Raw genomic sequence first — 27,567 nt, forward strand, 5'->3', positions numbered from 1 at the left:
CTTCTTCCTATCCCAAAGAGCTCATTAAAAAGGAAAGGGACCTGTATGTGCAAAAATGTTTGTGGCAGCCCTTTTGTAGTGGCCAGAAACTGGAAACTGAGCGGATGCCCATCAGTTGGAGTGTGGCTGAGTAAGTTATAGTATATGAATGTTATGGAATATTATTGTTCTATAAGAAACGACCAGCAGGATGATTTTAGAGAAGCTTGGAGAGACTTACATGAACTGATGCTGAGTGAAATGGCTCTTTCCAACAATGAGATAATTGAGGCCAGTTCCAATGATCTTGTGGTGATGAGAACCATCTACACCCAGAGGGAGGACTATGGGGACTGAATGTGGACCACAACATAGCATTTTCATTCTTTTTTGTTGTTTGCTTGATTTTTTTTCCTATTTTTTTTCCCTTTCTGATCTGATTTTTCTTGTGGAGCAAGATAAATATCTACATATGGAAGAATTGTATGTTTAACATATATTGGATTACTTGCTGTCTAGAGGAGAGGGGATGGAGGGAGGAGGGAGAAAAACTTGGAACACAAGGTTTTCTATCAGAGATGACCCTCAAGTAGACACGGAGCCATTAAGAACTGTGCTCTGGGTCTCACTTCACTATACTATGCTTGCCCATAGCACTCAATCCTTTGCATCTTTTTTTAGACAACCAGGAGGTGGTGTGGTGATAGATTTGGAGTCAGGGAGAACTGGATTCCAATCTTACCTCAGCTATCATAGCTTCTACCTTATACAGTCGTTTTGAGAATCAAATGAGATAACACAGGGAAAGTACTTTGCACACCTTACAGTATTATATAAATGCTAGCTAGCATCATCATTATCCACAAGAATAGCATGAGATTTTAAGCACCATTCTTATCCCTTCTTCGATTCTCTTTTCCCCAGTATTTTTAAAGGCAGTTATGGTTTGTTTCTACTTTTACCTGTCCTTGTCTTTTAAAAATCTAAATTGGTTAGTTTCTCCATGCATAAGCATTTCGTTATTTTTTTTCCCTGGTAATTCATGCACATTTATTTTTTTAAACACATTCCCTTATGAATCATGTTGGAAGAGAAAAATCAGAATAAAAGAGAAAAACCATGAGAGAGAAAAAAGAAAAAGAAAAAAAAAGTGAGCATACCATGTGTTTGGCTCTATATTTTTCTCTCAGGATGCAGATGGCATTTTCCAGCCCAAGTTTATTGGGATCATTTAGTTACTTTAGACAATGATCCCTTTTCCTTCTAAGTAGAATTATCAGTTTTATCCTTGAAAGTCTCCCATCCCTCCTAGGATATACTATAAGATATTTAATATGTATGGGAATGCCTGCCATCTAGGGAAGGGGGTGGAGGGAAGGAGGGGAAAAACTAGGAACAGAAGGGAGTACAAGGGATAATGTTGTAAAAAAAAAAATTTACCTACGCATATGTACTGTCAAAGAAAATGTTATAATTATAAAAATTAATAAAAAAACAAACAAAAAAACCACAAAAAATAGGATAAAAAAAAAAAAAAAAAAAAAGAAAGTCTCCCATCCCTGCTGGGCTGACTTCCTCTAAAGGATCCCCCTTATCTTTTCTCTAAACTCTGAGATGTGCTTGTTGAACTAGATGGCTTTCCTAGAATCTCAGGTACACGTCACACTAGGCTGGCTTTCCTCTTCTTTATCACACATTCTGAGATGAAATAACCACTTCCCAAATTTCCCATCATTCTCACACCAGTAACTGGTTCCTCTTTGCTGATAAGATCTGAGTCCAGAAGTAGTTTTCCTTGTTGGTTCCTGCCACTTTTGAATTAGGAAATTCTAACTGATGGAAGTCAAAATGCAGTACAGCTGAAAAAACCCTGGATTTAGTCTGACTTCCAGCTCTGCCTCTTACTATCTTTCATGAGTCACTCATCTCTGCCCTTCACTCCCTATATGTGAAATCAGAGGTTTGAACTAAACCCCTTCAAAGGCCTTTCCAGCTGCACATTGAAAACTTACAACCAAAAGTGGAAAAAGGCAAATTCCTGAGCAACAAGACTTGTTTTCCACTTGGAATTATGAAGAAACTCCGAGCTTGAGTTTAATCCTCTCTCCTATAGAAGATGAGTGTGACTTGCCCAGCTGGACTCTCCCCTCCACTGCTTGACTTGGTCTGCAATGCAGAAAGCACTAGATTCTGAGCCAGAATATAAGAGATTTAGAACTGGACTGGGCCTTAGTCTACCTTATTCTTACACATCAGGAAACTGAGGCAGAGAGGTGAAACTGACTTGCCCAGGGTCACAGGATTTGAAGCCATTGTTTCCAGATTCCAAAGCCAGTGCCATCTTTATCCACTATACCATGTTGTCTCTCAGCAAATCCTGAAGATCTATCAAATGCCACCTCTAACATTTGTGAGCCCTAAGATCACACCACAAAGCACAGATCTTGAATTTGTTTTTTCATCTGTAAAATGAACCTGTAACCTCATAGAATTGCTGGAAGATTTGTCAATCAGAGTCTACAAAATATTCTGCAAACCCTCAAATACTATCTAAATGTCAACTATTGTTATTTCCACTACCTCAATCTGCTTAGACTTACTCAACAGTCTAAAAAAAGCAAGTGATACTAATATTCTTGCTTAGGAATTACTGAGAGCAACTCCAGGAAAAAAACTAGCCCACAAAGGAGATGTAGTGCTTCCAATACAGCCTGCAACTCCAGTTCCTGCGAAAAGTCCAGCACATCATGCAAACCACCAAGTATACTTTTTATGTAGGAAAGTGTAATAAATGATAGACCATACAATTTAGACAAATACAGTATAATTTATTTTTATGTTCATTTCTAAGAATAATAGTGGTATGTGGTAGAGGGGAGGGGAATGTTTCAACAACTTAATATGACAGAGTCCATCCAGCAAAGGCAGAATTCCACAGGGATTTGTCCTTCTCCAGTTTCCCCTTTTATTCAGCAAGCAGTGGAAGGGAATATGTTAGGCTCATTCTAAGCTACTTCCAGGTGCTGCTTGGTTCCAAAATTGTTAAACATACAATAGAAGTAGCTGTGATAGTCTGGTCATTGCTAACATAAAAACATTTTTAAAGAATTTACTTGCTACAACCTTTTTTTATATTTTAGGAAGTGCTTGATATAATTAGAAAGGGCCTGGGTTTTGGTCCTTTGCACTAGGAAGATGCATTGGGTCAAGATGGGTGGTCTAACAGATGGGGCAAGGGATGGATCTCAGCCAACTTCAACAAGCTTATTATCTCAGCTGAGAAGGTTTACAGTAAATGTAGCTGTCCACTAACAATATGTGATTTGTGGGCCATACCAAATTCAAACATGATTACCAGACATTCAGAATCATCAAATTTTGAAAAACCTAACTGTAATGATTTCAGGAATGATCCAAGAGTAGGAAATATTTTCAGCAGTTAAAGGATTAACTCTAGAGTACTGGAGAAAAGAATGTGGCTTCTTTTGGTCACTTGGGCAGAATCCATATGAAGTTACTTATAGTTCATAGTGCCCTATGAAGATATTTAACTAGGAAAAAATCCCCAGACCAGAAGAATTTACAGAGGGAATTGGTCCACTGGTTTTGTGACCCGTTTTTCAAAAAATAAGGGATGGGTTCTTGTACCTCAGTCTGAAGTAAACGACCTCTCTCTATAAAAATTTGCTCTCCAGCTCAGAAGAAATACATGATAATGTTTTGGGGTTAAATTCTGTGTTTCCCAAATTGTGTTCTGTGGGCCCAAGCATTCCACATCAGGTGAATGAGGATTTCATGGAGAATGGCTGCTAGTATGTCATCTCTAAAATATTAAACATGAAATGGGGCATTATTAAAATGCTAATTATGAACAACAATGTTTCATTATGAAAATAGATTTAATGGGTTCTATTTTACTCCAACTTCCTTTATCCTAGGGATTCCCTGGACAGGAATTTAAAGTTCAATCAAAACATTTTTTAGTCAAAATAGTTCTGTGATAAATTGCTCTGGGAAACCTTGGTTTAGAAGGAATGAGGAGGGGTAGGGTTTTAATCAATAGTACATCTTAACTAGCCAAGGAGGCTAGGCTAGTTACAGGAGAATGTGGGTTGAAATAAAGATGATAAAGGATGTAATCGGTTTGCTAGTCGTACCTTATATTAAAAAAAAAAATAAAACTAGAGGTAAAAACTGGTGGTTATTCATGAGACGAAGGGGCTCTTAGTAATACACTTATGACTGCTTTTTTCCTCTCGTTCTGCAGAAGTTCTCCATCTGGCTCTCAAGAGCAAACAGCCTTTCCCCCCTCACACATCTGGGTGAATCAGCACATAGTACATCCAGAAGAAGGCAACCAATAGTTCCAAAGCAAGTTCAGGCCGACATGGTGAGAGCATTAAGTGTCTGAGATGAGGACTTCAGTGATGGCACAGATGAAATGATGAAATGTCAGGTGGCTCTGCTGACAAACTCTTCTGCCTCCTGGCAAAAGTCAGTGGTTTAAGGACAAAGTGGGCTTTGCCATTCACTGAGAATCATAGATTTTTAAGAGCTGGAAGCCAAGTTAAAATCACAAAATTATGGAATCTTAGAGAAGGAAGAAGCCTTAAAGGTTCCCCTTTCATTTTTACAGATGAAGAAACTGAGGCCCAGAGGGATGAGGTGACTTGTCCAAGATCACACAGCTTGCAGGGAGCAGAGACATGACTAGAGACCACATCTGCTGGCTAGTCAGCACTCCCTCCACTTTGGCAGGCTGCCCTCCAGAAAGCAATTCTAAAAACAAAACAAAAATAATCTTCAACTATGTGAAGCATCTCAAAAATGAAGACCATAATGTCACAGTTCTCAAGAAAAGATAGAAAGAATTTTCACTGAGGATGTTCTTGTTTAAAAAAATAGAGATTTTCAATGTGTGTATCAGTGTCTCTGGCTTCTAGACAGCATCTCCTTCGTGCAGAAAGATGGGTTTCAGCAGTCCTGAGGGAAGGCCCCATTTTCAGTGGCACATTCGGGAGGTCATTTCCTTCTGTCAAAAACAAGGCCCCCAAAACAAGAAACAGAATGAATTATGGAAATCAGAAACACTCCAAGAAGTAAAACTCAGATGAAAATTGTACTGTAAGTGCCAATTGTGAATTTACTCTTAGCCTCCTGAAAAACAAAAGGCACTTTTTGGAAAACTATTTCAGGAAACTATTTCATATTATTGTTCTATAAAAATGACAAACAGGCTGATTTTAGAGAGGCTTGGGAAGATTTACATGATCTGATGCTGACTAAAGCAAGGAGAACCAAGAATACAATGTACGCAGTGACAGCAAAAACGCATGATCAACTATGACAGACTTGGTTCATTCTCAGCAATTTAATGTATAGGGCAATGCCAATAAATTTTGGTTGGAAAATGCCATTTGCATCCAGAGAGAAAACTATGGGGAGTGGATGGATATAAATCAACACATGCTATGTTCACTTTTTGTTTTCCTTTCTTGTGGTTTTTTCCCTTTTATTCGTATTTTTCTCTCCCAATATGATTCATAAGGAAATATGCAAATAAACACATGTATATGTATAACTCAAAAAATGTTTGTTTTTTTTTTTACACATGGGGTAGGGAATTAAAAAAAAAACATTCCAGAGGTACTTAAAACACCTGATGATTACTATATTGTTACTTTGGATGGAGGGGAGAAGATTGGTTAACTAATTTGAACTTTTCATCTATGATATAGATAATTTTTTCTTCCATCACTTTCATTTGGATACAAAGAACCAGAAGAAATAGGAAAATTTGATGAGAGTTCTCTTTCACACCAAATACACAGGTAGGTAAGCTCTGGTCCACTTAATTCTTGGCTCTGGCTCTGGCTGGTAAACTTGACCAGGTTACTTCACTTATGTTACATCTGAAACCAGAGAATCTGGGTTCAAGCCCTGGCTCTACCTCTTGCTACCTGAAAGACTTAAGCAAAACACTTAACTTTCCTGGACCTCAATTTCTTCCCTACAGGAGGAGGAAGATATACTAGAGAATTGAAGGTCTCTTTCAATCGTGCAAATTAGATCTTACTGTCCCTGTAAACCTGCCCAAAGGACCACATATGCAATTTTGCTTTATAGTAACTAGTGCTCTTGTCATATTCCCTGACTGGATTGTAGTAAGTTCCTTCAGAATTCTAGCCCCACTTATTTTACTTTCTCTCTCTCCCCATTCCATGTACAACGTGCCATGTTCATAGGAAACATGTTATACATTATAAATGCCTAATGAATGAATGAGAACCCATACTGGATTTCCTCGCATTCTATCTCCAAAGAGCTTTCTCTTATTTCCATTCATACTACCACAGTCTTGGCTCCACTATCCCCTATTAGATTAAATAAATTTCGTAACTACTCTCTCTGCTCCTAATCTCTTCTCTTTCCAATCCACCCTTCTCCTTTATACCAATGCAGAGGCCATCTAATTATTGACCTCTTTCACTTTTATACATTTCTGTTCCTATGCCTAGAACAAAATCTCATCTATATTTCTTTGTTTTTCAAGTCTTTCCTGATCCTCCTGCCTACACCAACTTGAAGCTATACAAGCGCTGCTTATAAGCCTTCTCTCTCATCACATACATCTTATCCATCTTTTATGGAAAAGCAAGGACATTCATTCTTCATATTTTTCTCTTATATGTCCCTACTGCCAAGTATGGCGTCTGGCACTTAAGCAAGTATTAATATTGGTTGAATTTCAGAAATGATTACTTAATAAGGAGGTGGTAGTATTCAGCACTGTCACTATTTAGAAGTCAATAGGAAGCAATTAATTGTATACCACCATCCTCACCATTTCCAAAAAAGGAGCTACATTTTAGGCTGAATGCTGGAAAGCTAGAATGTATTCAGAGGAAGGAGATAGGTAAATCCTTAAGATGATCAGAATCCCAAGCTATAGAAGCCTTACAAACACAACTGGGGCTTAGGGATAACAGGATAGCTCTCTTCAAATATAGGAAAGACTCATGTGGCAGAAAGATTTGACACACACTGTAGTGGCTCTGAGGTCATTTGTTTCCCACAGCTTCACAGAGCGCTGTGGCAACAACAGGGACAATGATCTCTCACAGCTATGATGGGAAGCCCTGTTTAGCCTTAAATAAGCCCCTTCAAGGGAGCAGGTCTATTTGGCTCCAGTGAGGAAGAAACTACTAGATTTTAGTTGAATATAAAGCAGATTTCCTAACAATTAAAGCTGTCAAAAAGTGTTAACTAGCTGGGGCTCAGAAGGTAAATGAGTTTTCCACTTTTGGAAGTCTTTAAAGGAAAGCCTGAATCACCACAATGCTATAGAAGGGATTCCTATTTTCCTATTTAGGTACTGGTTAAAAAAGCCAATCTCTGAAGTTCCCTTCCAATTGAGAGTCTATGATAATATGAACCTTCTGCGCACTAGAGAGTACTGTGCAGATAGGGAGCAGAGCCACAGAGCAGAATTTCTTAAGGGAAGAGGATCCTCGGGAAAATTTGAAGGATGGTTTTACCTCATGGCTTTACCTCATGGCTTTCCTCTTGAAAATGCTTGTTTTATGTTTTCAGCCTAAGGAAAAAAATAGGGGCTCTTCCTAAGAAGTTTAGGAAGAAGGTGACATCTGAAAAAAAAGAACCATAGAGTCCTTTTCTTTAGGTGGGCAAGATGTATTGTGGGCTGTGGGAGGTTACTGATATCTTTGGAAATGGCATAAATGAACCCAGGTTGAGAATACTTGCATCAGAGCAAGTCACTTTATTGTGGAGGAAAATCCACATAGCTAAAAGGATACAAATTTCCTAACTTTCTTATTTTTGTTGATGGGACCATCATTCTCCTAGTCATCAGACTTGAAATCTTAGGATTATCTTTGAGTTTTCCTTTTGTCTTACCTTTTACAAACATGTATATGTTGGATTCTATGAAATCTACTGGGGCAGTATCTTTTGCCCTTATCCCCTCCTTCCTATTGTCACACTTCACCATCTAGTTCAATTCCTTATTGGTCTTCCATTAGATTCTCCAAATTCAAGTCCCGAAAATTATAGATGTTTATGGTTTGTTGAATTCGATATTTTCAATTGAATGGGTATAAATTTTGGGATTTTTTTAAATTAAGAAATATTCTGAGGATGAGACTATTTGAATTTGAACTTCTGATGAACCTTGCCCTATCATTATTAGGAATCTACCATCCAAAATTTAACTGGTCTCATTCATTCATAGTAATGTGACCTTTCTTGCAAGCAGTCTTCATCTTCTTCCCTCTTTCATCTCATTCCCACTCACTTCAAGAACTACTATCAACTGAGCCTTAGTAAAGGAAAAATTGTCTCTGTAAATAAAGGGCAAAACAGACATTACTACAGGTACCTGAAAATGTGGTCCTTATATTACTCAAGAATTAGCAATTTTGAAAGTTAGCTAAATGGTTTTATTAATAGAATTTTCTGATACTGGACTCCTGCTTCAGCTGATAAGTGCCAGAAACTCTGTACATTTCTGGTAATAACCCTTTATATTGAAGTTGGCCATCTCAACTTCTCAAAGCTTTGCTTACTAATGGATTCAATTAAAGACATGGAAAGACTCTGCCAGTCACCTAATCCAAGTGTTTCCTGAAAAATTAATCCCCTTGAAGTGGTGAGGACTGCTAAAAGGATACAAAGCCAGTCATTATGTGTTATCTCCTTCCCCTCCCCTGACCCTATGGCTCTGCTTCTACTCACCAGTGGTTCTAATTCTTTGGTGTCTATCAGGTTAAACTCTTTCACAAAATAGTAGAAATGCTTATAGCAGGTGTTCACATGAGCCTCAGAGCCCATCTGAGTGATTCGGTCAAAGTGGTGTATGTAAACATGAACAAAAACTCTGAAGAGCCTGGACAGGATCTTCTTTACCACTTGCAGAAAGTTCTTGGGGAATGGTGTACCTAAAAGAGAAGGACCAAGAATAATGAGAAGAAATATCCTTTTTTCAAAAATCACTTATCCTGCCCACTGGCATGAACTGAAGTTAGAGAAAAGCCCAGAGAAGCTATTGAAAGGTTAATAAGAGAATATCTGAGGAAAAGATTCAGGTATCAATTAAGAACAGTTATCAATCATTTAAATTAAAGAAACTAAGGGACAATCTGAATGGATCATAAAAGGTTTATTTTACTTTTAAATTATATAATCCTTTCCATAGCTACCAAGAATAGACTAAGAAGAAATGTGTTTAAATAACATTATGAAAGAAGGGTTTACATTAGAAAGGAAAAAGAATTTCTTGGCTAGGAGAATTGTTGAATACTGCAGTAGGCTAACAGAAGGGCAGTGGAAAAAAGCTTTCTCTAAAGATTCTTTGTTTAGATACAGATTTTCAAGAGTTAGGATCTATTTAAATACAGACCTGTTTGAAATAGATTAGATAATTTATAAAGCTCTTTTCCAGCCTTTTATTTCTCTGGTAAAGGAAACATTATTGGGGAGATGTAAAAATGTTTAAATATATAGTCTACCACATAATCCAATCCATTGAGCATTTAAGTCTATGTGCAAGGAATTGGGAATATAGAGAAATAAACAAAAATGTCCTTGCCCTCAAGAAGCTTATATGCTATTCGAAAGAATCAAAATGTTCACCAATAAGCAAAGAGACTAAATACAGACATAATATACAAACTTAATTTTTGGGGGGGAAGGAACAATACTTACTAGGAGAGTGAGGAAAGAGTTCTCATAAAAGGTGGAAGTTAAACTGAAACTTGAAGGGAGGAGCCAGGGTTTCCACAAAGCAGAGGTGAGGACAGAATAAATTCAAGGTATGAAGGCAGTTGGGTGCAAAAGAATGGAGAAAGAAAATGAATGTTATATATACAGAATGGCAATTTGGCTAGAAGGTAGAGTCAATGAGAAAAAGCAGTGTAAAATCAATCTGGAAAGACAAACTATGGAAAACCAGACCGTGAAAGGCTTTAAAGGCCAAAGAAAGGAATTTAACCTGGAGGCAAAAAGAACACACTAAAGCTTCTTCAACAGGGTAGTGAAATGGTGTAAATTTTAGCAACACACAGTTCTCATTCTTACTTCCTCCTCCATCTTCAGAAGAATGAAATTACTCCTAAAGTAAACTACACACTTTTCAGATGCTCTTCTGGCAGATATGCAGATAGCTGAATTCCTTCAACACTCCCTATCATAACCATAATAAGTCTTGTGCCAAATGGGTGAGGTTCTATAGCTTCAAGACCAGAATCTAGTTCATATCATATATCCTCAAAGTAGGCAGAAAGGTGAAACCCCCCCCCCTCCTCTAAAAACTGACTCCACTTTTGGAGAGCTCTCATTATTATCAAGTATCTTCTTACATTAAATCTAAATGTGTTGTTGAATCAGGATCTTTGGCATTGTTATTTGTAGTGATTTTAGAGAGCCTGACCTGACCAAAGACAACTAGAGGTGGACTAAATAATGAAACCCTGAAGGAGTCTGAGAAATTTTCTTTTATGTTGAGAAACTTTGCTTCTATTCAACTTGTTTCAACAATGTCCTGTTAATACATTACTGTCAGCTTCACTTGTCTCATCTTCCCAATCCATTCCAAGAATCTTTTGCAAATTGTTCTATTTGTCCAGCCCAGAGAAGAGTTTGGAGCTTGACACTGGCACCTGGTAATGTGTTTCTGAAATGGGGTACCCAAAAAGAAACATTATTCCATATATGGTCTGATCAAAGTACAGAGAGACTTTCACTTCCCTTTCTCTTGCATGTGATCTAGTCCAGCCCAGATGAACACCCTTACAACTGGGCACCTGGACTCTCCAGAAGACTTCCCTCCAAGAAGTAATCCACCCCCACCACACTCTCACCCTCCCCCCAGTTTTGGCAAGTACTTCTAGCTCTTGTAGTTAGGAAGCTTTTCCTATATTAAACCTAACTTCTCTTTGGTTCTCACCCATTTGTCCAAGTTCTGTCCTTGTCTAACTTTTAATCTACTTCTTTGTTCTGTTCACGTGGTCCATATTGGATTCCCATGGCAAGAGCTTTCTGTTTTTTCTCAGCTGACCAAATGGTCCAAATGGTCTTCATGTTTCTCCAACAGGTTCTTAAATTACCTCACATAAGACTAACTTAGTAAAATGGTATTATTCCCCCTTTTTTAAATTTCTTTTTTGCCCCACCTAAATATCCCTCCAAAGCTACCCTCCAGTCACAAATCCTACTCTACCAAGTTTTAGTAATTCCTATAAGGTCAAAATTCACTCCTTACAATAGGAACACTATTAGGAATTTATACAGTAATCAATAATTCACCTTATTTGCCATACATTGTACATTTTATACATAGAAATATGATTATTGTTGGTTCTTTCCTCGTTATCATGTCCTATAAAGTACTGTTCTTCCCCACTTCAGTTCTTTTAATGTTGAACTTGATGCTCCTGTTGGGAAGGATCTCAGGATATGACAGAATGAGAGGGGGTTTGGAACATATACAATGAATGTAAATACCATTTCTGTGATCTATTTGGCCATTTTTTTCCCATCTGTTTTCTTTTTCAGTTAAAGTCTCGGGATTAGATTCCAAAGATTCCAGGCAAATATGCTAGGTGTAAAATTTTAGCCCAATACTGCACTATTTAAGTCCTAGTTCCATTCTGATACCATCTTCTTAGCCAATGATTCATTTTAAAAATTTATCACTCTCTTCTAAATCACCTTCATTGGGTAGGAATGACAAAACTATCTGTGAGCCTATGGCTTTCAGTTTTTGTTTTGTTTTACCCAGGACTTCATAACCATTAGTAATGATTTCTGAAATATCAAATTATTTTATGAATATGTGTTTATCAGTAGATCCATAATCTCATTTATATAATTACTTTAGTACTCCCTCCACCTATCTAAGGAGACGCAATCTGTGGGACTGTTATCCATGTTTTTCCATTAATCTTATATAAAGGATACAGCCAATGTTAGGAAAATGTCTAATGTTGGTTCTTTTGATACTCCATGAATCCCATGAAGCATAATGTAATTTATAAGCACTGTCCCCAATCTTAATACAAAGCTGGTTTATTCTTTTCCTCAGCCTGCAGACCCTCCTTGGTGACATAGTGCAGCTGGCTCACACCGACTTTTGACAAGTCATTTCCCTTCTCTGGGCCTTAGTTTTCTCATCTATAAATTGGAAGGATTGGACTAGATGATCTCTAAGGTCCCTTTCAGGTCTGAATCCTAAGACCTTCTGATGATATCCCTGGGAAACAGACCATAGACACTAAGAGACTGATCTAAACAACAGCAGGTAAACATTTTCATTTCCATCCCTAGGGACTGCCCTTCTGCAAAGACCACAGCTCCAGACACTGCCATTGTACTGCTTCTCTTGTCAAACAAAAATTTCCATCATTAATGGATCAGACAACAAAACGTTGCCAGAGGCAAGTAGAATAGTCACCTCCATCATCAATTCAAGAGTTTGAAAGCCTTTTCCATGAAAAAATTAAATATATCAAACTTGAAATAATGTATTAAGATGCTTCACAAACTTTAACCTTATATAGTCATCTATTTTTGTTGCTAATATTATACCTTCAAGAATCTGATTTTATAAGTATGGCCATGTTTTCCTTTGAGGTAGACCTTTAGAAGCTGTAGTGGCAAAATAAGTTCACTATCTCAAGTCCAAACTTACCTTTCACTGGACTCAAAAGTCATTCTAGCCTGGGAGAATCTGCTAAAGCCCATATTGTGCTCAGGTAGCTTTTGAGTGTCAAGGATTACGTCCCAACAGAGCACTATCCTTATAGACACACAGATTTGTCAATCAATAAGCAGTGATGTCCCTTTTATGTGCCTGGCTCTGTGTTAGGTGCTCACAATGCAAAACCAAAATTAAACAGTCTCTACTCTCAGCTTATGATCTAATAAAGACAACGATTATAGGCATCTAAGTATATATAAAATATCTACAAGATCATTTGAGGGGGAAGCACTATAGACACAGATGCTTACACATACTCATACACATGTTTTTAGCTTGGTACTAGAAGAACAATACCATCCTTTTACAGATGAAGGAATCAGAGGAGGTAAGAAGTGATCCTTCTAAAATCAGTTCCATCTATCATAAGATCAGAGTGGAAGAAATCCTATAGTTTGCAGGTTTACTGAGCCCATATATCAGTAGTAAGTTTATTCAAAGTCAGATGGAAAACAGAGAATATCAGCTTAGCCTTCAGCTTCTCAGATTGACTCTCAGTTACACTATTATAGCCATCTTCGTGTCTCTCTGTACAGAGGCATCGTGGCATGAGCACCTGAATACTGCATTGGGAATCTAGAACACCTGGGCCCCAATCTCACTTGACACTAGCTGAGTGACTCTGGGCAAAGGATTTAACTTCTCTGAGCTTCAGACTACTCTTTAAGTCTTAGTTAAGTAAAAAGTGGTTGTAATTTATGTGAGTAGAAACTTTCCACATGGAAGAAATTACAGATATTTAATGTAATGGTGTATGCAGTTCCCTAGGTATGAAGACAATTAATTATAATATAACTTAAGTTTACATAGTACTTTAAGTCTTGCAAATGAAGTACTTTTCTCATAACAAACCTGTGAGGTATGGAGTACAAGTATCATTTTCGTCATTTCACAGATAAGAGAACTAAGATTAAATGATTTAGTCAGAGATAAATATACCAACAACATATTGGTATATTTATTATCCATAATAATCCAATAGTTTAATCAGATTTTTTTTCAAAAAACATTTTTATCATTTTTTTTTCCTCCTCCCAAAAAAACAAAATTACTGCTGCCTTCATATCTTCAGGATAAAGTCCAAAATGCTTAGCTTGGAATCAGAAGTTTGCTGCAATAACGTCTTTCTTTCCAATCTTATCACACACTACAAGTAGTCCAACATGAACACTTTGCTCTGCAAAATTCTCTGCAAACATTTCTCCCCCTTTCTTGCTTCCATGCCTTCATATGGTTTCACTGATTTGGAGTTGGAAGGAAGCACAGAAACCATCTAGTCCAACCCTGTCATTTTGCAGATAGGAAAACTGAGGCCAAAAGGATTAAGTGATTTGTCTAAAATCACAAAGGTAATAAGGTCTTCTGGTTTTAAACCCAGAATTTTTCCCACTGCTTTTAAATATGCTGGCTATTTCTTTGTGACTATCCAAATTTTCCCCATCCACTCACAACAAAGCTATGGTACATTTCCAGTTCCCAGAGATCACTTTCCCACCTCCTTCTACATAGTTTTTCTATACTGCTGAGACAGAAATGATTGAACAATGAGTAAAGTATAGCCTTGGGACATTTCTGGAACTGCCAGCTTTCATTGCTCTTTAACTTACTGCTTTTAAACCTTCTTGCCTTAATTCTAAATTCCTCAAGGACCTCAAAGACAATGTCTAGGATTTAGGAACCTTGGAACACAGCTTAAAAAGAACAGGAATAACAGAGCTACAAAGGGACTAAAAGCATTTGAACATTCAATGTAAAAACGGAAAGAAATTTCTGAACATGGACAGCAGAATGCTGATGAAATGCTGGAGCTCAGCTATCATTCAGTTGAAACCCTTTTCCAGAGGAGGAAATAGGCCCAAAGTCTACAAATGATATGCCTTAAAGGTGCATAGTGAACTGATGGAGGAGGAGGCTCAATCTCCTTTGGACTTCATCTAGTGTCTCTGGCATTGCTTTGTCCCTTAGCAACGCCTGAATGCACATAGTCACTTTATTTTTCATTTGATAAGGCAACTACATGTAACTCTAGACAGAGCAGACACTGAAATGAGAGGGGTTACAAGGCAGATACATTTCAGAAGATGGAAAGAAAACAAACCCTTGTTAGCTGACTTCCATTTACCTGGTTTTCCCTGAGGACAACCCTGTAAGAAGGTTAATATCAGAAGTAGCAGTTAGTACATGGCCAATCAGCAAGAACTGTATTTCTTTTGGTTCAAAATGATTTGTTAAAAATCACACAAAATTCTCAAGGAAAAATAAATAAATAAAATGCAGGAGAAGGGAGCTCTAGAATGATCAGGTTTCAAATTATATTATAAAGTGGTAATCATTAAAATTATTTGGTACTGGTTAAAAAAAAAGAAAAGGAAATTAGTGAAATAGATTAAATAGACAAACAACATTACCTAGTTTTTGATAAACTGTTGACTACAACATTGTGAATGGAAAGAACAACAAAATAATCAAAACTGATTGCCTTGAAATTATAATGATTATAAAGAGAAATACAAGAAAGAACGATCCTGTTCTTTGAGAAAGTGGGGAAATATGCATGTGGAATTGCATAAAATATATTGGTTAGTTTTGCTGAATTGTTTTATTTGTTCTTTTATAATGTTATAAGGGACAGATACATTAGAAAATACAACAAAAGATGTTGATACAAAGTTGTTTTTTAAAAGCAAAGATATACACATAAGACTAATAATAGCTAACATATATTTAGCACCTACTTTGTATCAGGTACTGTGCTAAGTGCTTAATAATTCAGGCAGGTGAGTTGGTGAAACCTTTCCAAAGTAATGTTTTTAAAGGCATAAGATAAAATATGTAAGAATACAAAGGAAATTATCATGAAGTACAGTTAATGATTAGATTTTTAAAAATTTTAAAGGTACTATAAAAGAACCTGAAGCCCTTGAGACTTCTAAAAAGTAGAGACCTAATGTAATTCATCACAACATGGACAAGCAAATAAGAGATCAATGAATGTCAGATAAAACATGGACTGTACTAGAAGGACAACAATAAAGCAAGCTACCATCCAAACAGTAGAGCCCTGCTCTGAACGCCTGCCATCTCCATTACCACAGTGTATAATTGCTTTGCCACTCTGACCACTTAATTCTTCTGAGATGTAACTAAACAAACCCACAAATGTGAGTGGACGCCAATTGTAATTTTTACAGATGAGAAAACTGACCCAGAAGGAAAGATCAAGGTAACACCACAAGGCATTGAACTCCAAGGCTTTTGCTAGCACTCTATGCCTATGACTCAACACATCAACAGGTGATAAGAAAATTTTAACTGTTGGTGAATCTCATTCAAAGAAGCTAAGTAAGGAGCATGAGTCTTTTTGATAATGAACCTATATTTTATTTCCCTGAAATGAGAAAATGGAGGTAGGGATCTAGGTGTGAAAGGAAAGGGAGATTTGACTTAGCCCTCCAATTATACTTTACATTTTATTTTAAGTTATGATTTAACTGGGGAGAAGGATAATTGGAATGGTGTTAGCAGCTGCCAACTGGATATAAACCTTCACTACTTGAAATTTCTGTGACTCATAGAGAATGGTTCATTTAAGAATGAGTAGTCCCAAAGTAACCAGGTTATTTTAACAAGGAACCCTGCTGAACCCCTACAGCACAAACTTGTTAAAAATAGAAAAACAGAGACAATCAGAGATTAATAATGTTCTGTCCTCCAGGGTACTCCTTTTCTTTGTTCCCCTGCTGCAACTCCACTTTGGCTCCAGGTACTTCTCTACATGTTCTTTCTAACTTCTCTAAGAGAAGCACCAGCTTCTGTAGCAGCTGAACCCTGAAATGAATTGGTTCACAAAAGGGACAGACTCAAGTTTTAATGGCACAGGAATTCAGTACTCTACAGGCCTGGAAATAAATGCTTGGATAGACAGGACTGTCAATACTAGCAAGAGTAGAAAATGGAAAGGAGAAGGTAGGAGACAGCAAAAATTTCTTTTCCTTGTTTCTTATTTCTTAGAAGTCCCATGGCCACAACTCACCGACATTGGTAGGGAAGATATCTTCATTATTGATCTGAACCTCAATCCAGTCCATCAAAAGGTTCATATACTTGGGTGCAGAGAGAGCAGTCGGCTTCCGGTATTTCTGTTCATCCTGCCATCGATACTCATACTTAGGACCTCCAGACATCACGGGACATGACTGTTCAGTGCAGTTATCACTGATGGTTCCATAAATGAGATTGATGCGATTGAAGAAGTCTACCACATGCACAGCCACCCAATCATTTAATTCCTCATCAGATGGCAACTGAACAGCTAACTTCAGATCTAGCCCTGCATTCAGGGAAGCTTGAGCCTTCTTGTGAAGTTCAAATCTTTGTGTTCCTGGCTCAAATTTGCGCTTAGGCCGAAAAGTTTTGTCCTTATTGAAAACTTGCTTTAAGAAGGGGTTGGACATTTTCCCCCCTTCCTCTATGACTTTATTGTCTCTTTACAATTCTTCAAAGAAAAAAACACAATTCCTGTTGACTTGAAAGAGGAACTCTTGGCCCTTTTTTGAAATCTGTAATACAAAATTTAAAAAGTATTATAGGTAAGAAGTTAGAAGGGATCTCTCCCTTGACATTAGTTCTCTATTCCCTTTTATTAATTTTTTTTATTGAAGCTTTTTATTTTCAAAACACATGGAAGGATAATTTTTCAACATTGACCCTTGCAAAACCTTTTGTTCCAATTTCTTGGCCTTCCCCCATCCTCTGCCCTAGATGGCAAGAAATCCAATATATGTTAAAGATGGTAAAATATATATGTAAATCCAATGTAGGCGTACATATTTATACAATTATCTTGCTGTACAAGAAAAATCAGATCAAAAAGGGAAAAATGAGAAAGAATATAAAATTCAACCAAACCACCACAAAAGAAGTGAAAGTGCTATGTTGTGATCCATACTTAGTTCCTACAATCCTCTCTCTGGGTGTAGATGGCTCTCTTCATTACAAGATCACTGGTAATTCTCTACTCTCAAAGCAGAAATTAGCTGAACTTCCACAATGAAGAGGGTGGCCAGTTTTGAATTAAGAAATTTCAAATCCAGACAATATGGTACAAGTTTCCTGGGTGCCCAGTGACACATCCTATTGTTCAGCAGAAAACCTGCAGATTGAAACTGTGGTCCGAAGGGAAAATATGGGGTCCTTCAAGTATGGCCTTAACGTTTCATTTCTTTTCAGAGACATTCCAAGGATTTGGTCAGATGTGGAGAGGTTAATCTTTTTTATTCTTGGCCATAATTTCCTTTCCATTCATCAGAGAATTTCAAAGTTGGAAGGAATGTCAGCTATCATACAGTCCAACTCACACATAAAAGGAACCCTTACTATAACATACCCAACAAGAGGTTAAGTAACTCTGCTCAAAGATCTCTTATAACAAGAAACTCATCACTGTCTAGGCATTCCATCCTACTTTTGACAGAATTGTCAGGAATTCCTTGATGTTAAGCCTATAATTTGCCCCTTGACAACGTCTACTCTGGGAGTCAAACAGAATAAGCCCTGTCCCATCTCTATCTGACAGCCTTTCCAATACTTGAACACAGCTCTCATGTCCCCTCTTAGTCTCTTCAAGGGCTCCTGCATCATCCTAGTTACCTTCCTTCAGATGGGCTGTTTATCAGTTATCGTTAAGCCCCGGCATCCAAAACTGAATAGTTGAAACTGAACAGAGTGGCTTTCACTATCCTATTTCTAGAGGCTTTTCCCATCTTAATGCTGTCCAAGACCATATGATTTTTTTTAGCTACACTGCTGATTCTTATTCGCCTTTTTTCCAGAATTATCTCTCCATGCTTCCTTCATTTTATATTCCTTCATTTATAATTTGTTTGACCCAAGCACAAGAGTTTATATAGTTATCCCTTATTAGAAAGCTCTATAGCCTGTCAAGATCTTTTAGTATCCTGACTATCACTCTATTGTGTTATTATTCCTCCCAATTCTGAGTCAGCAGATCTGATGAGCATGCCCTCTATGCACCCTTCCACATCTGTCTGGTATATTTGAACAAAGGCTGACTTTCAAGGATGGCAGTTTTTCCTTAAAAACATCTTAAATCATAAAATTAATAACTGTCCACAAAAACAAATCAAATAAAGGTAAGGAACAAAATCCTATATCAAACCTTAATTTTTTAAGTTTGGAAAAAACTGTACACTTCAATTTGGAACCTCCTGATTTAGATTTTGTTCTAAATCAGAGGCAAAGCTGAAATTTAAATTTTCATGGACTATTACAGATGGAAAGGACCCAAAAGCCACTCATTTTAAAAATGAGGAAGCTGAGCCAGAGAAAGATAAAGGGACTTCCCCAGTGTCACTCAGAAAGTGAAAGCCACAAGTCAAAGCCATCTCTGAGTCCCAAGTTCAGCATATCTTCCAATATCATCTTAACACCTCTCTCTCTCTCTCTCTCTCTTTTCTTTCCTCTCTCCCTCCCTTTCTCCCTCTCTTTTTCTCTTTCAGCAGGATAGAAAAAAGGCTAAGCTAGGCAATAATCCAAATGAATCATAGTATTTTTGGAGCTAGAAGGTATCTTCAAAATCCCTTTGTCCAACTTTCTCTTTTAAAAGGTAAGAAAACTGAGGAATAAGGACGTTATATCCATAAATACTCTATCACTTGAAGAATGGCAAATGTGATAGCAAATATGGCAAAAACAAGGCCCAACTCAATAATTAGAATGTTTAACAATCATCACTATCATCTAGTTTGAGGTTTAAAATCTAGCAAACATGAGAAAGCAAGTATACTTAAGAGATTAAATGTATATCATCAATAGACTCATAAAAAAAGATTTTAAAAAAAGTAACAAGTACTTTTTTTTTACTTTTGCAAAGGTAAATAGTTAGCATTTATATTCCTCTGTATTTCAATATATGGTTAGTGAGAGACAAGTCATAACTTAACCACATCCTGTACCCAAGTCCTTAATTATCTTTATCCTAGCAGCACAGAAAATGGTATAAAAGAAGCCTCAGAGGCTTTCCTGTGTCTAAGCAGTTGTTTATGCTTTAGACAAAGACTCATTTTAGTACAAAGCAGTATTCAAGCTGCTTCACTTGCACATAGAAGAAAGAGAATGTGAAGGGGGACTAGCTGATAGCCTTCCAGGGTATCTTTCCTTCAAGAAGATCAAGAGATTCTACTAAAACCTAATCTTTCAAAGTCTGCAATCAGAAAAAAAAAAAAAGCCAAATTATAACATTTGGACTCAGTAAATTTATTTATTCATTTAATAACTGATTGAATGTTGACTATAAGCACAGCAACATGAAAGATATGACATAATGTTGGTCCTTAAGGCATTTACAGTCTAGTTAGGGAGGCAACATAGATAGTAGGTGAACTGGCTAAATGTACAAGAACTAAGATTAAATTCAAATGATTGTCAGACATTGACAGTATAGGGTACAGATTTTCAAGAGGAGAAAAGAAAAAGGTTAAAACATTTGAGTCAAAGCAACTGGACTGACAAAGAAATGTATAACTATATTCTGGGTATAGAAAAGTCTATGGTGAATAAGAAATAATTAGAGGTAAGGAACAAATGTTGTCAGTCATTTCAGTCACATATGACTTTTTGTGACCCCATTTGAGGTTTCCTTGGAGTGGTTTGTCATTTTCTTCTCCAGCTCATTTTACAGATGAGGAACTAAGGCAATGACTAGTTCACCAGCACACAGCTAGCACCCAAAGTTATATTTGAACTCAGAAATACTGGTCTTTCTTATTCCAAGCCACATGCTCTATTCATTGCACCATTTAGGTACTGGACAAATGAAAGCTAGCACAAAATTATAGATGTCTCTGAATCCCTAAATTGGGCTTTATTTTTTAAGCAATAAGGAAATGGAAAAAGCTTTCTTTTTTCTTTTTTTAAATGTAATATGAAGTTTATTGCATACTTTACAAAACAGCAAATGTTATAAAATGGAGAATTGAATGTTTATATGCATTCCTTTTTTAAAATTAAAGATTTTTATTTTCAAAATATACGCATGGATAATTTTTTCATGGATAATCCATTAACTCTTGCAAAACATTGTGTTCCATTTCTCCGCCCTTTCCTGTATCTCCTCCCCTCGATGGCAAGTAATCCAACATAATATATGTTAAATATGGTAGAAATATATGTTAAATCTAATATATCTATACAATTATCTTGCTGCACAAGAAAAATCAAATCAAGTCAAACAGGAAAAAATGAGAAAGAAAATAAAATGCAAGCAAACAACAACACAGAGTGAAATGCTATATTGTGAACCATGGTCCTCTCTTTGGGTGTGGATGGCTCTCTTCATCACAAGACCATTGGGAACTGGTCTGAATCATCTCATTGTTAAAGAGAGCCTTGTCCATCAGAATTGATCAAAGTATAATCTTTTTGTAGGCAAAGCTTTCTTAAGTGACATGATTAAAGTGGAATTTGGGGAAAATTATTTTGGCAGTAGTATAGAAAATGATTAGGAAGAGGAAAAGATTTGTTTTGACTCCCACATCCTAGATTTTGTCTACAAATCAGGAACATCCCATCTTCATCCATGACAATTATTTACTATTAGCTATTTTCCATCTTAATTCCACTTTCGCACAACTCTGATGCCTATCCATAGTGTGGAGACAATATTAGATTCAATGGATCATAGAATTTAAAATCTGAAGAGACAACATTAGAAATAGGCAGCATAATGGATAGAGCACCACTCAGGAATCAGAAAGCCACAAGTTCAAATTTAGCTTCAGACACTTACTGCCTGTGAGACTCTGGGCAAGTTGCCTGACTGCCTCAGTTTACTAACATTTTCTATATAACTTTCTTTAAGTCTAGACAATGAATACAACAATAAATCAAGTGCTGATTTGTAATTTCAGTGAAAACTTAATAATCTGTTCACTGGTTAAAGCAGTTTCCAGCATAGCTCTGCTTTTCAGGTAACCATAAATACAGAGACTCATCGAGATGTAAAGGTCATGAAATGTGTTCCATTATCTTGAAGGCCAGACCCTTCCCTAGCCATCCTATTAAGATGAAGATATTCCCTGTAGCATGTAGCTATGTGGCTCAGGGGATAGACTACTGTGTATTGGAGTCAGTAAGATCCAAGTTCAAATTTGCCCTCAAAAACTAAATGTGTACTTTGGGCAAATTGTTTTAACTTCTGCCTGCTTTGGTTTCCTCAACTGTAAAATGGGGACAACAGCATCTACTTTCCCAAGGTTGTCCTAAGGATCAAATAAAATAACTGTAAAGCACTTAAACTTCGGCTTTTCTGAACATCAGTGTCTGACATGTAGTAGGTATTTAATAAGTGTTTGTTTCCTTCCTTTGAGTTTCCTCTTATAGATAAAGAAACTAAGATACAAAGAGGGTAAAAGATCTATTATTTTGGAGTATAGGTTAACCTTTATGTCTTTGGCAGGATGGTGAAGCCAACAGATTTCCCCTGAGAATCATGTTTGTAAATGCATAAAAATAAACCATAATAAACCATTAATATAAAAAACCACTTGTGTTGAAGTACATTTATCAAAATATTAAATAAGTTCCTGGGTACCACGTTAAGAATCCTTGTTCTAGTAAATCTGGGATCTTGAATAGATCCTCTAATGAAACAGACCAAAACATGCCCCTAGCTGCTTATTCTAGGAATCCTGGGGATGAACAATGGATGGGAATGTGGGGATATAGTGTATTACCTGCTGTGCCGTGGCCTGCTTCCTGTGCTCTTGACTGATACAATGGTAGATACCTTTGGAGGTTTTAGTAGTCCTGGCATAATTCTTACAGAATGGGACTAGTCTTCTATATTTATTGTCAGTTACTTGTTATATATTTTTAAACCTGAGTTTGGACATAAGTTTCTTTTTCTTTTTGTAATTAAAGCTTTTTATTTTTCAAAACAGTGGACAATTCTTCCACATTAGCCCTTGCAAAACCCTGTATTCCAATTTTTCACCCTTCCCCCATGCCCTCCCCTACTGGCAAGTGGTCCGATATATGCTAAATATGGTAAAAAATATATGTTAAATCCAATATATGTATACTTATTTATACAATTATCATACCGCACAAGAAAAAAAAAGAATCAAAGTAAAATGAAAGCAAACAACAAAAAAAGAGTGAAAATGCTATGTTGTGAACCACACTCAGTTTCCACAGTCCTCTCTCTGGATGTGGATGGCTCTCTTTATCACTGGACAATTGGAGCTGGTTTGAATCATCTCATTATTGAAGACAGCCATATCTATCAGATATGATCATAGTATCATCTTATTGTAGCTATGTATAATGATTTCCTGGTTCTGCCCATTTCACTTAGTATCAGTTCATGTCTCTCCCAGCCTCTCTGAAATCATCCTGTTGGTCATTTCTTACAGAACAATAATATTCCATAACATTCATATATCATAATTTATTCAGCCATTCTCCAATTAATGAGTATCCATTCAGTTTCCAGTTTCTTGCAGTGGCAAGGGCTGCCATAAACATTTTTGCACATGTGGGTCCCTTTCCTTCCCTTAAGATCTCTTTGGGATATAAACCCAGTAGTAACACTGCTGGATCAAAGAGTATGCACAGTTTGATAACTTTTTGAGCATAGTTCCAAACTGCTCTGCAGACTGGCTGGATCCTTTCACAATTTTACCAACAATGTATCAGTGTCCCACTTTTCCCACATCCCCTCGAACATTTGTCATTACTGTTTCCTGTCATCTTAGCCAATCTGACAGGTATGTAGTGGTATCTCAAGAGTTGTCTTAATCTGCATTTCTCTGATCAATAGTGATTTAGAGCACCTTTTCATATGACTAGAAATAGTTTCAATTTCTTCATTTGAGAATTGTCTGTTCATATCCTTTGACCATTTATCAATTAGAAAATGGCTTGAATTCTTATAAATTTGAATCAATTCTCTATATATTTTAGAAATGAGGCCTTTAGTAGAACCTGTGAATGTAAGAATGTTTTCCTAGTTTATTGCTTCCTTTCTAATCTTGTCTGCATTAGTTTTGTTTGTACAAAACCTTTTTAATTTAATATAATCAAAATTATCTATTTTGTGATCAGTAATGATCTCCAGTTCTTCTTTGGTCACAAATACCTTCCTCTTCCACAGGTCTGAGAAGTAAAAATTATCCTATGTTCTTCTAATTTGTTTATAATATTCTTTATATCTAGATTATGGACCCATTTTGAACTTATTTTGGTATACGGTATTAGGTGTGGGTCAGTGTCTAGTTTCTGCCATACTAGTTTCCAATTCTCCAGAAGTTTTTGTCAAATAGTGAGTTCTTATCCCAAAAGCTAGGGTCTCTGCATTTGTTAAACACTAGATTGCTATAGTTACTATTTTGTCCTGTGAACCTAACCGATTCCACTGATTGACTATTCTATTTCTTAGCCAGTACCAAATGGGTTTGATGATCACTGCTTTATAATATAGTTTTAGATCTGGTACAGTTAGGCCACCTTCATTTTCATTGTTTTTCATTAATTCCCTTGAAATTCTTGACTCCATAAATTTCTTAGACATCCAGATCTATCTCTTTAGGATACTTTGTTCTTCCAACTAGGTGGTATAGTCAACATGTAGTTGAATTTAGGAGTCTAGAAAGTCCAAGTTCAAATTCCTTGATAAACACTTAGACAAGTAATGATATTTATTAACAACTAGTATTTATATAGAACTTTAAAGTTTTCAACTCACTTTGCAAACATCATCTCAATTTATCTTCACAAGTATCTGTTTCTAATGTTGCCCCTTCAGGTCTTCTTGACTCCAGATGCAGTATCTCATACACTGTGCCACCTAGTTGCCTAAGCCATTTAAACTTCATTCAGCCTCAGTTTTCTCTTCCAAAGAATGGGAATAATAATAGCATCTATTTCACAAAGTGATTATGAGGACAAAATGAGGTAATATTTGTGTATGTATCAATATATATACATACATATATGTGTGTGAATAAGACCCTTTCCAAACCTTTAAATGCTTTGCTATTATTCCACCAATTTTTACATTCTCTTAAATTCCCCTCACCCCAACCCCACTTCAAGAGATGATTTATAAACTGATAAACATGGTGTATAAGCACCAAGCTATAGACTTAGCATTATGTGCATGGAGTTTATTGTTGTAACCAAACAAAACTGTGTTCTAATTTAATCTAGGTACATATTTAATGATATACAAAGTTATCATTGTGCTTCTTGGGAACTGATTAGTTCACATACCCAGAAAGATTAATAGTACCTGTTCTAGTTACTTAGTAGTACTAGAGAACAGAAAGGAGTAACAGAAATGAAAATGTTTAGAAGTTAAAGTATATGACTACACAAAAATAGATAAGGAGAAGCTTGGTTGTGAAGAGCCTTAAATGCCAAAGAGAAGAGTTTATATTTGCTCCTGGAGGTAACAGGGAACTATGTTTAAAGAATGTATGTGTCATGGAAATGGAAGCAAGAGATGTGGGGATAGAGCTGACACCACCTGGTAAATGAATGAATATATAAGGAGGATGAGAATGAAAAATAGAGGACAAGATTGAAGTTATAACCTGAATGAGTGGAAGAGCAACTATATGCCCTCAAAAGAAATAGGAAGATCAGTAAAGAGGAGATGAGAGAGATGAGAGAGAAGAGAATGAGTTTTATTTTGGACATGAAGTATTTGAAATGCTCATTGGATACAAAAATGAACATATAGTACATACAGTATATATATATATATATAGATATATAGATATATAGATATAGATATAGATATATATAGATATATAGATAGAGAGAGAGAGAGAGGGGGGGGGGGGGGAGGGATCATTAAATTCATAGAAACTGATGAAATCACCAAGAAAGAGGGCACAGAAAAAAGAATAAAAGAGGGACTAGGACAAAAGCCTGAGTTTGGGGATGAGTTGTGTATACCTGATCAGCCAAAGAGACAAATTAAGAGAACCTCAAGAGGGAGATATTATGAAAACCCAGAGATACGAGAGTATCCAGGAGAAGAGGGAGGTGAATAATATCAAATGCCACAAGAAGGATGAAGACTGAGAAAAGACCAATAGATTTGGCAATTAAGAGACTACAGGTAACCTTGGAGAGAGTAGTTTAAGATGAGTGATAAGAGATTTTATAGGGTTATATATAGCTTCTTTAAAAGTGGGAACTTGGTTGTCAAAAGGAAGAGAGATATAAGATGATAACTTGAGGAGATAAGAGGTCAAATAAGATTTTTTAAAGGATGTAGCAAAGTCAGTCCTATATTTGGAAGACAGCCAAAAGATAGGGAGAGATGGGAAAATGGAGGTGGGAGAGAGAGTTTCAGGAACAAGCTACCAAGTGATAGAACATGGGAAGAGAAAAAAATATCTGAGTAGAATTGGACTTTGTGAGAGAAATTATCGCTTCAAAAGAAAAAAAAGCAAGGAAGGACAAAATATGGGATAATGTCAAGAGATAGTTAAGATGTACAAGAGTAGGAAATAATTTCTCGTGTTCGGTTTTAGATCTAGACACTAAGGACAAAGAAAAACAGTTGCTGTACTCACAGAGTTTTCATGGAACTTAAAAGATGTAACATACACAGTTAGGCAAACAAAACAAGCTGAGAAGGAAAAACCTATTCTTAAGAACATGTGAGACTAGGAAAGATTTCCAGTAGGAGATAACTCCAGAGCTGAGTCTTCAACTAGAGCTTCCAAGAGGTAGAAGTGAAGAAACAGTACATTCCAGGCATAAGGGAAGGGTGGTGCGAAGAGACATTTTGCAGATTCCAGGAATCGTCTGAAGGCAGGTGATGGCATGTTAAATTCAAGGATGGCCAGTCTGAGTAGAATATAAAACATGTAAAGAATAGGAACTAAGTTGGAAAAATAGATATGAACCAGATTACAGAAAGCTTGAAATGTCAAGAAACAAAGATGAAATGTTCAGACTAAAATGTCTAAAAATCAGGAAGAAATGACAAATACTTCCTGCTTCCAAATTTTCAGCTATTGTCCAAAACCAACAAGGACAACTCAAAAAGTCATTCATTTCATGTTAATATCACATCTAATTCTTACTTCTAATTGTCTTTTTTATTACTTCTTTCTGTTCTCTAGCAGTACTCAGTAAGTAGGAAAGACACACATACTTATTGCAGATATGAGGAAAGATTACAGAGAAGGTAAGTGACTTACCCAAGATAAATAATCCAAAAGAATTTAGTTCTCAGGATAACCAGATCATCTTGTTACCAAAATGTGTGAGATCTTACACTTCACACAGATGTTAGCAATTCTTTCCTTGCCTTCTATATCTGGAACTCATCAGATATTATCAGGTATGCTTTGTCCCTAGTACTGAAATCCTTTTTTTTCTTTTCTTTCTTTCTTTTTTTTTTTCCCCTGAGGCAACTGGGGTTAAGTGACTTGCCCAGGATCACACAGTTAGGAAATGTTAAGTGTCTGAGACTAGATTTGAACTCAGGTCCTCCTAACTTCAGGGCTGGTGTTCTAGTCACTGCACCACTTAGCTGCCTCTGAAGTGTATATTTTTTAAAAATCTAAAATTTAGCATTTACAAAGCTTCTATTAGAGCTCCTCCTCAGAAAGGGGAAGAATTTTTGTATTAAGTGAAGTAATTTTCTGAAGAACTTCTGGACTCTTAGTGGAGCATTCTTATTTTTTTTATTATTATAGCTTTTTTATTTACAAAACATATGCAAAGGTAATTTTTTCAACGATGACCCTTGCAAAACCTTCTGTTCCAAA

General features: G+C 36.5%; 1 protein-coding gene across 1 annotated transcript in view; it reads right to left on the reverse strand.

Annotated features, from left to right (window-relative positions):
• Positions 1-2,786: 2,786 nt before the first annotated feature.
• Positions 2,787-27,567, reverse strand: part of MOB3A (MOB kinase activator 3A) — a 35,025-nt gene continuing 10,244 nt past the window's right edge. The window contains exons 2-4 of the mRNA XM_074303833.1: positions 16,788-17,313; positions 8,734-8,936; positions 2,787-5,011 (exon numbers count right to left, since the gene is read on the reverse strand). Of these exons, the coding sequence (XP_074159934.1) occupies positions 4,982-5,011; positions 8,734-8,936; positions 16,788-17,208 (654 nt within the window). The 5' untranslated portion in view covers positions 17,209-17,313 and the 3' untranslated portion in view covers positions 2,787-4,981. The remainder of the gene's footprint in view (positions 5,012-8,733; positions 8,937-16,787; positions 17,314-27,567) is intronic.

The sequence above is a fragment of the Sminthopsis crassicaudata genome, chromosome 1 (assembly GCF_048593235.1).
Source record: "Sminthopsis crassicaudata isolate SCR6 chromosome 1, ASM4859323v1, whole genome shotgun sequence".
Lineage (NCBI taxonomy): Eukaryota > Metazoa > Chordata > Mammalia > Dasyuromorphia > Dasyuridae > Sminthopsis > Sminthopsis crassicaudata.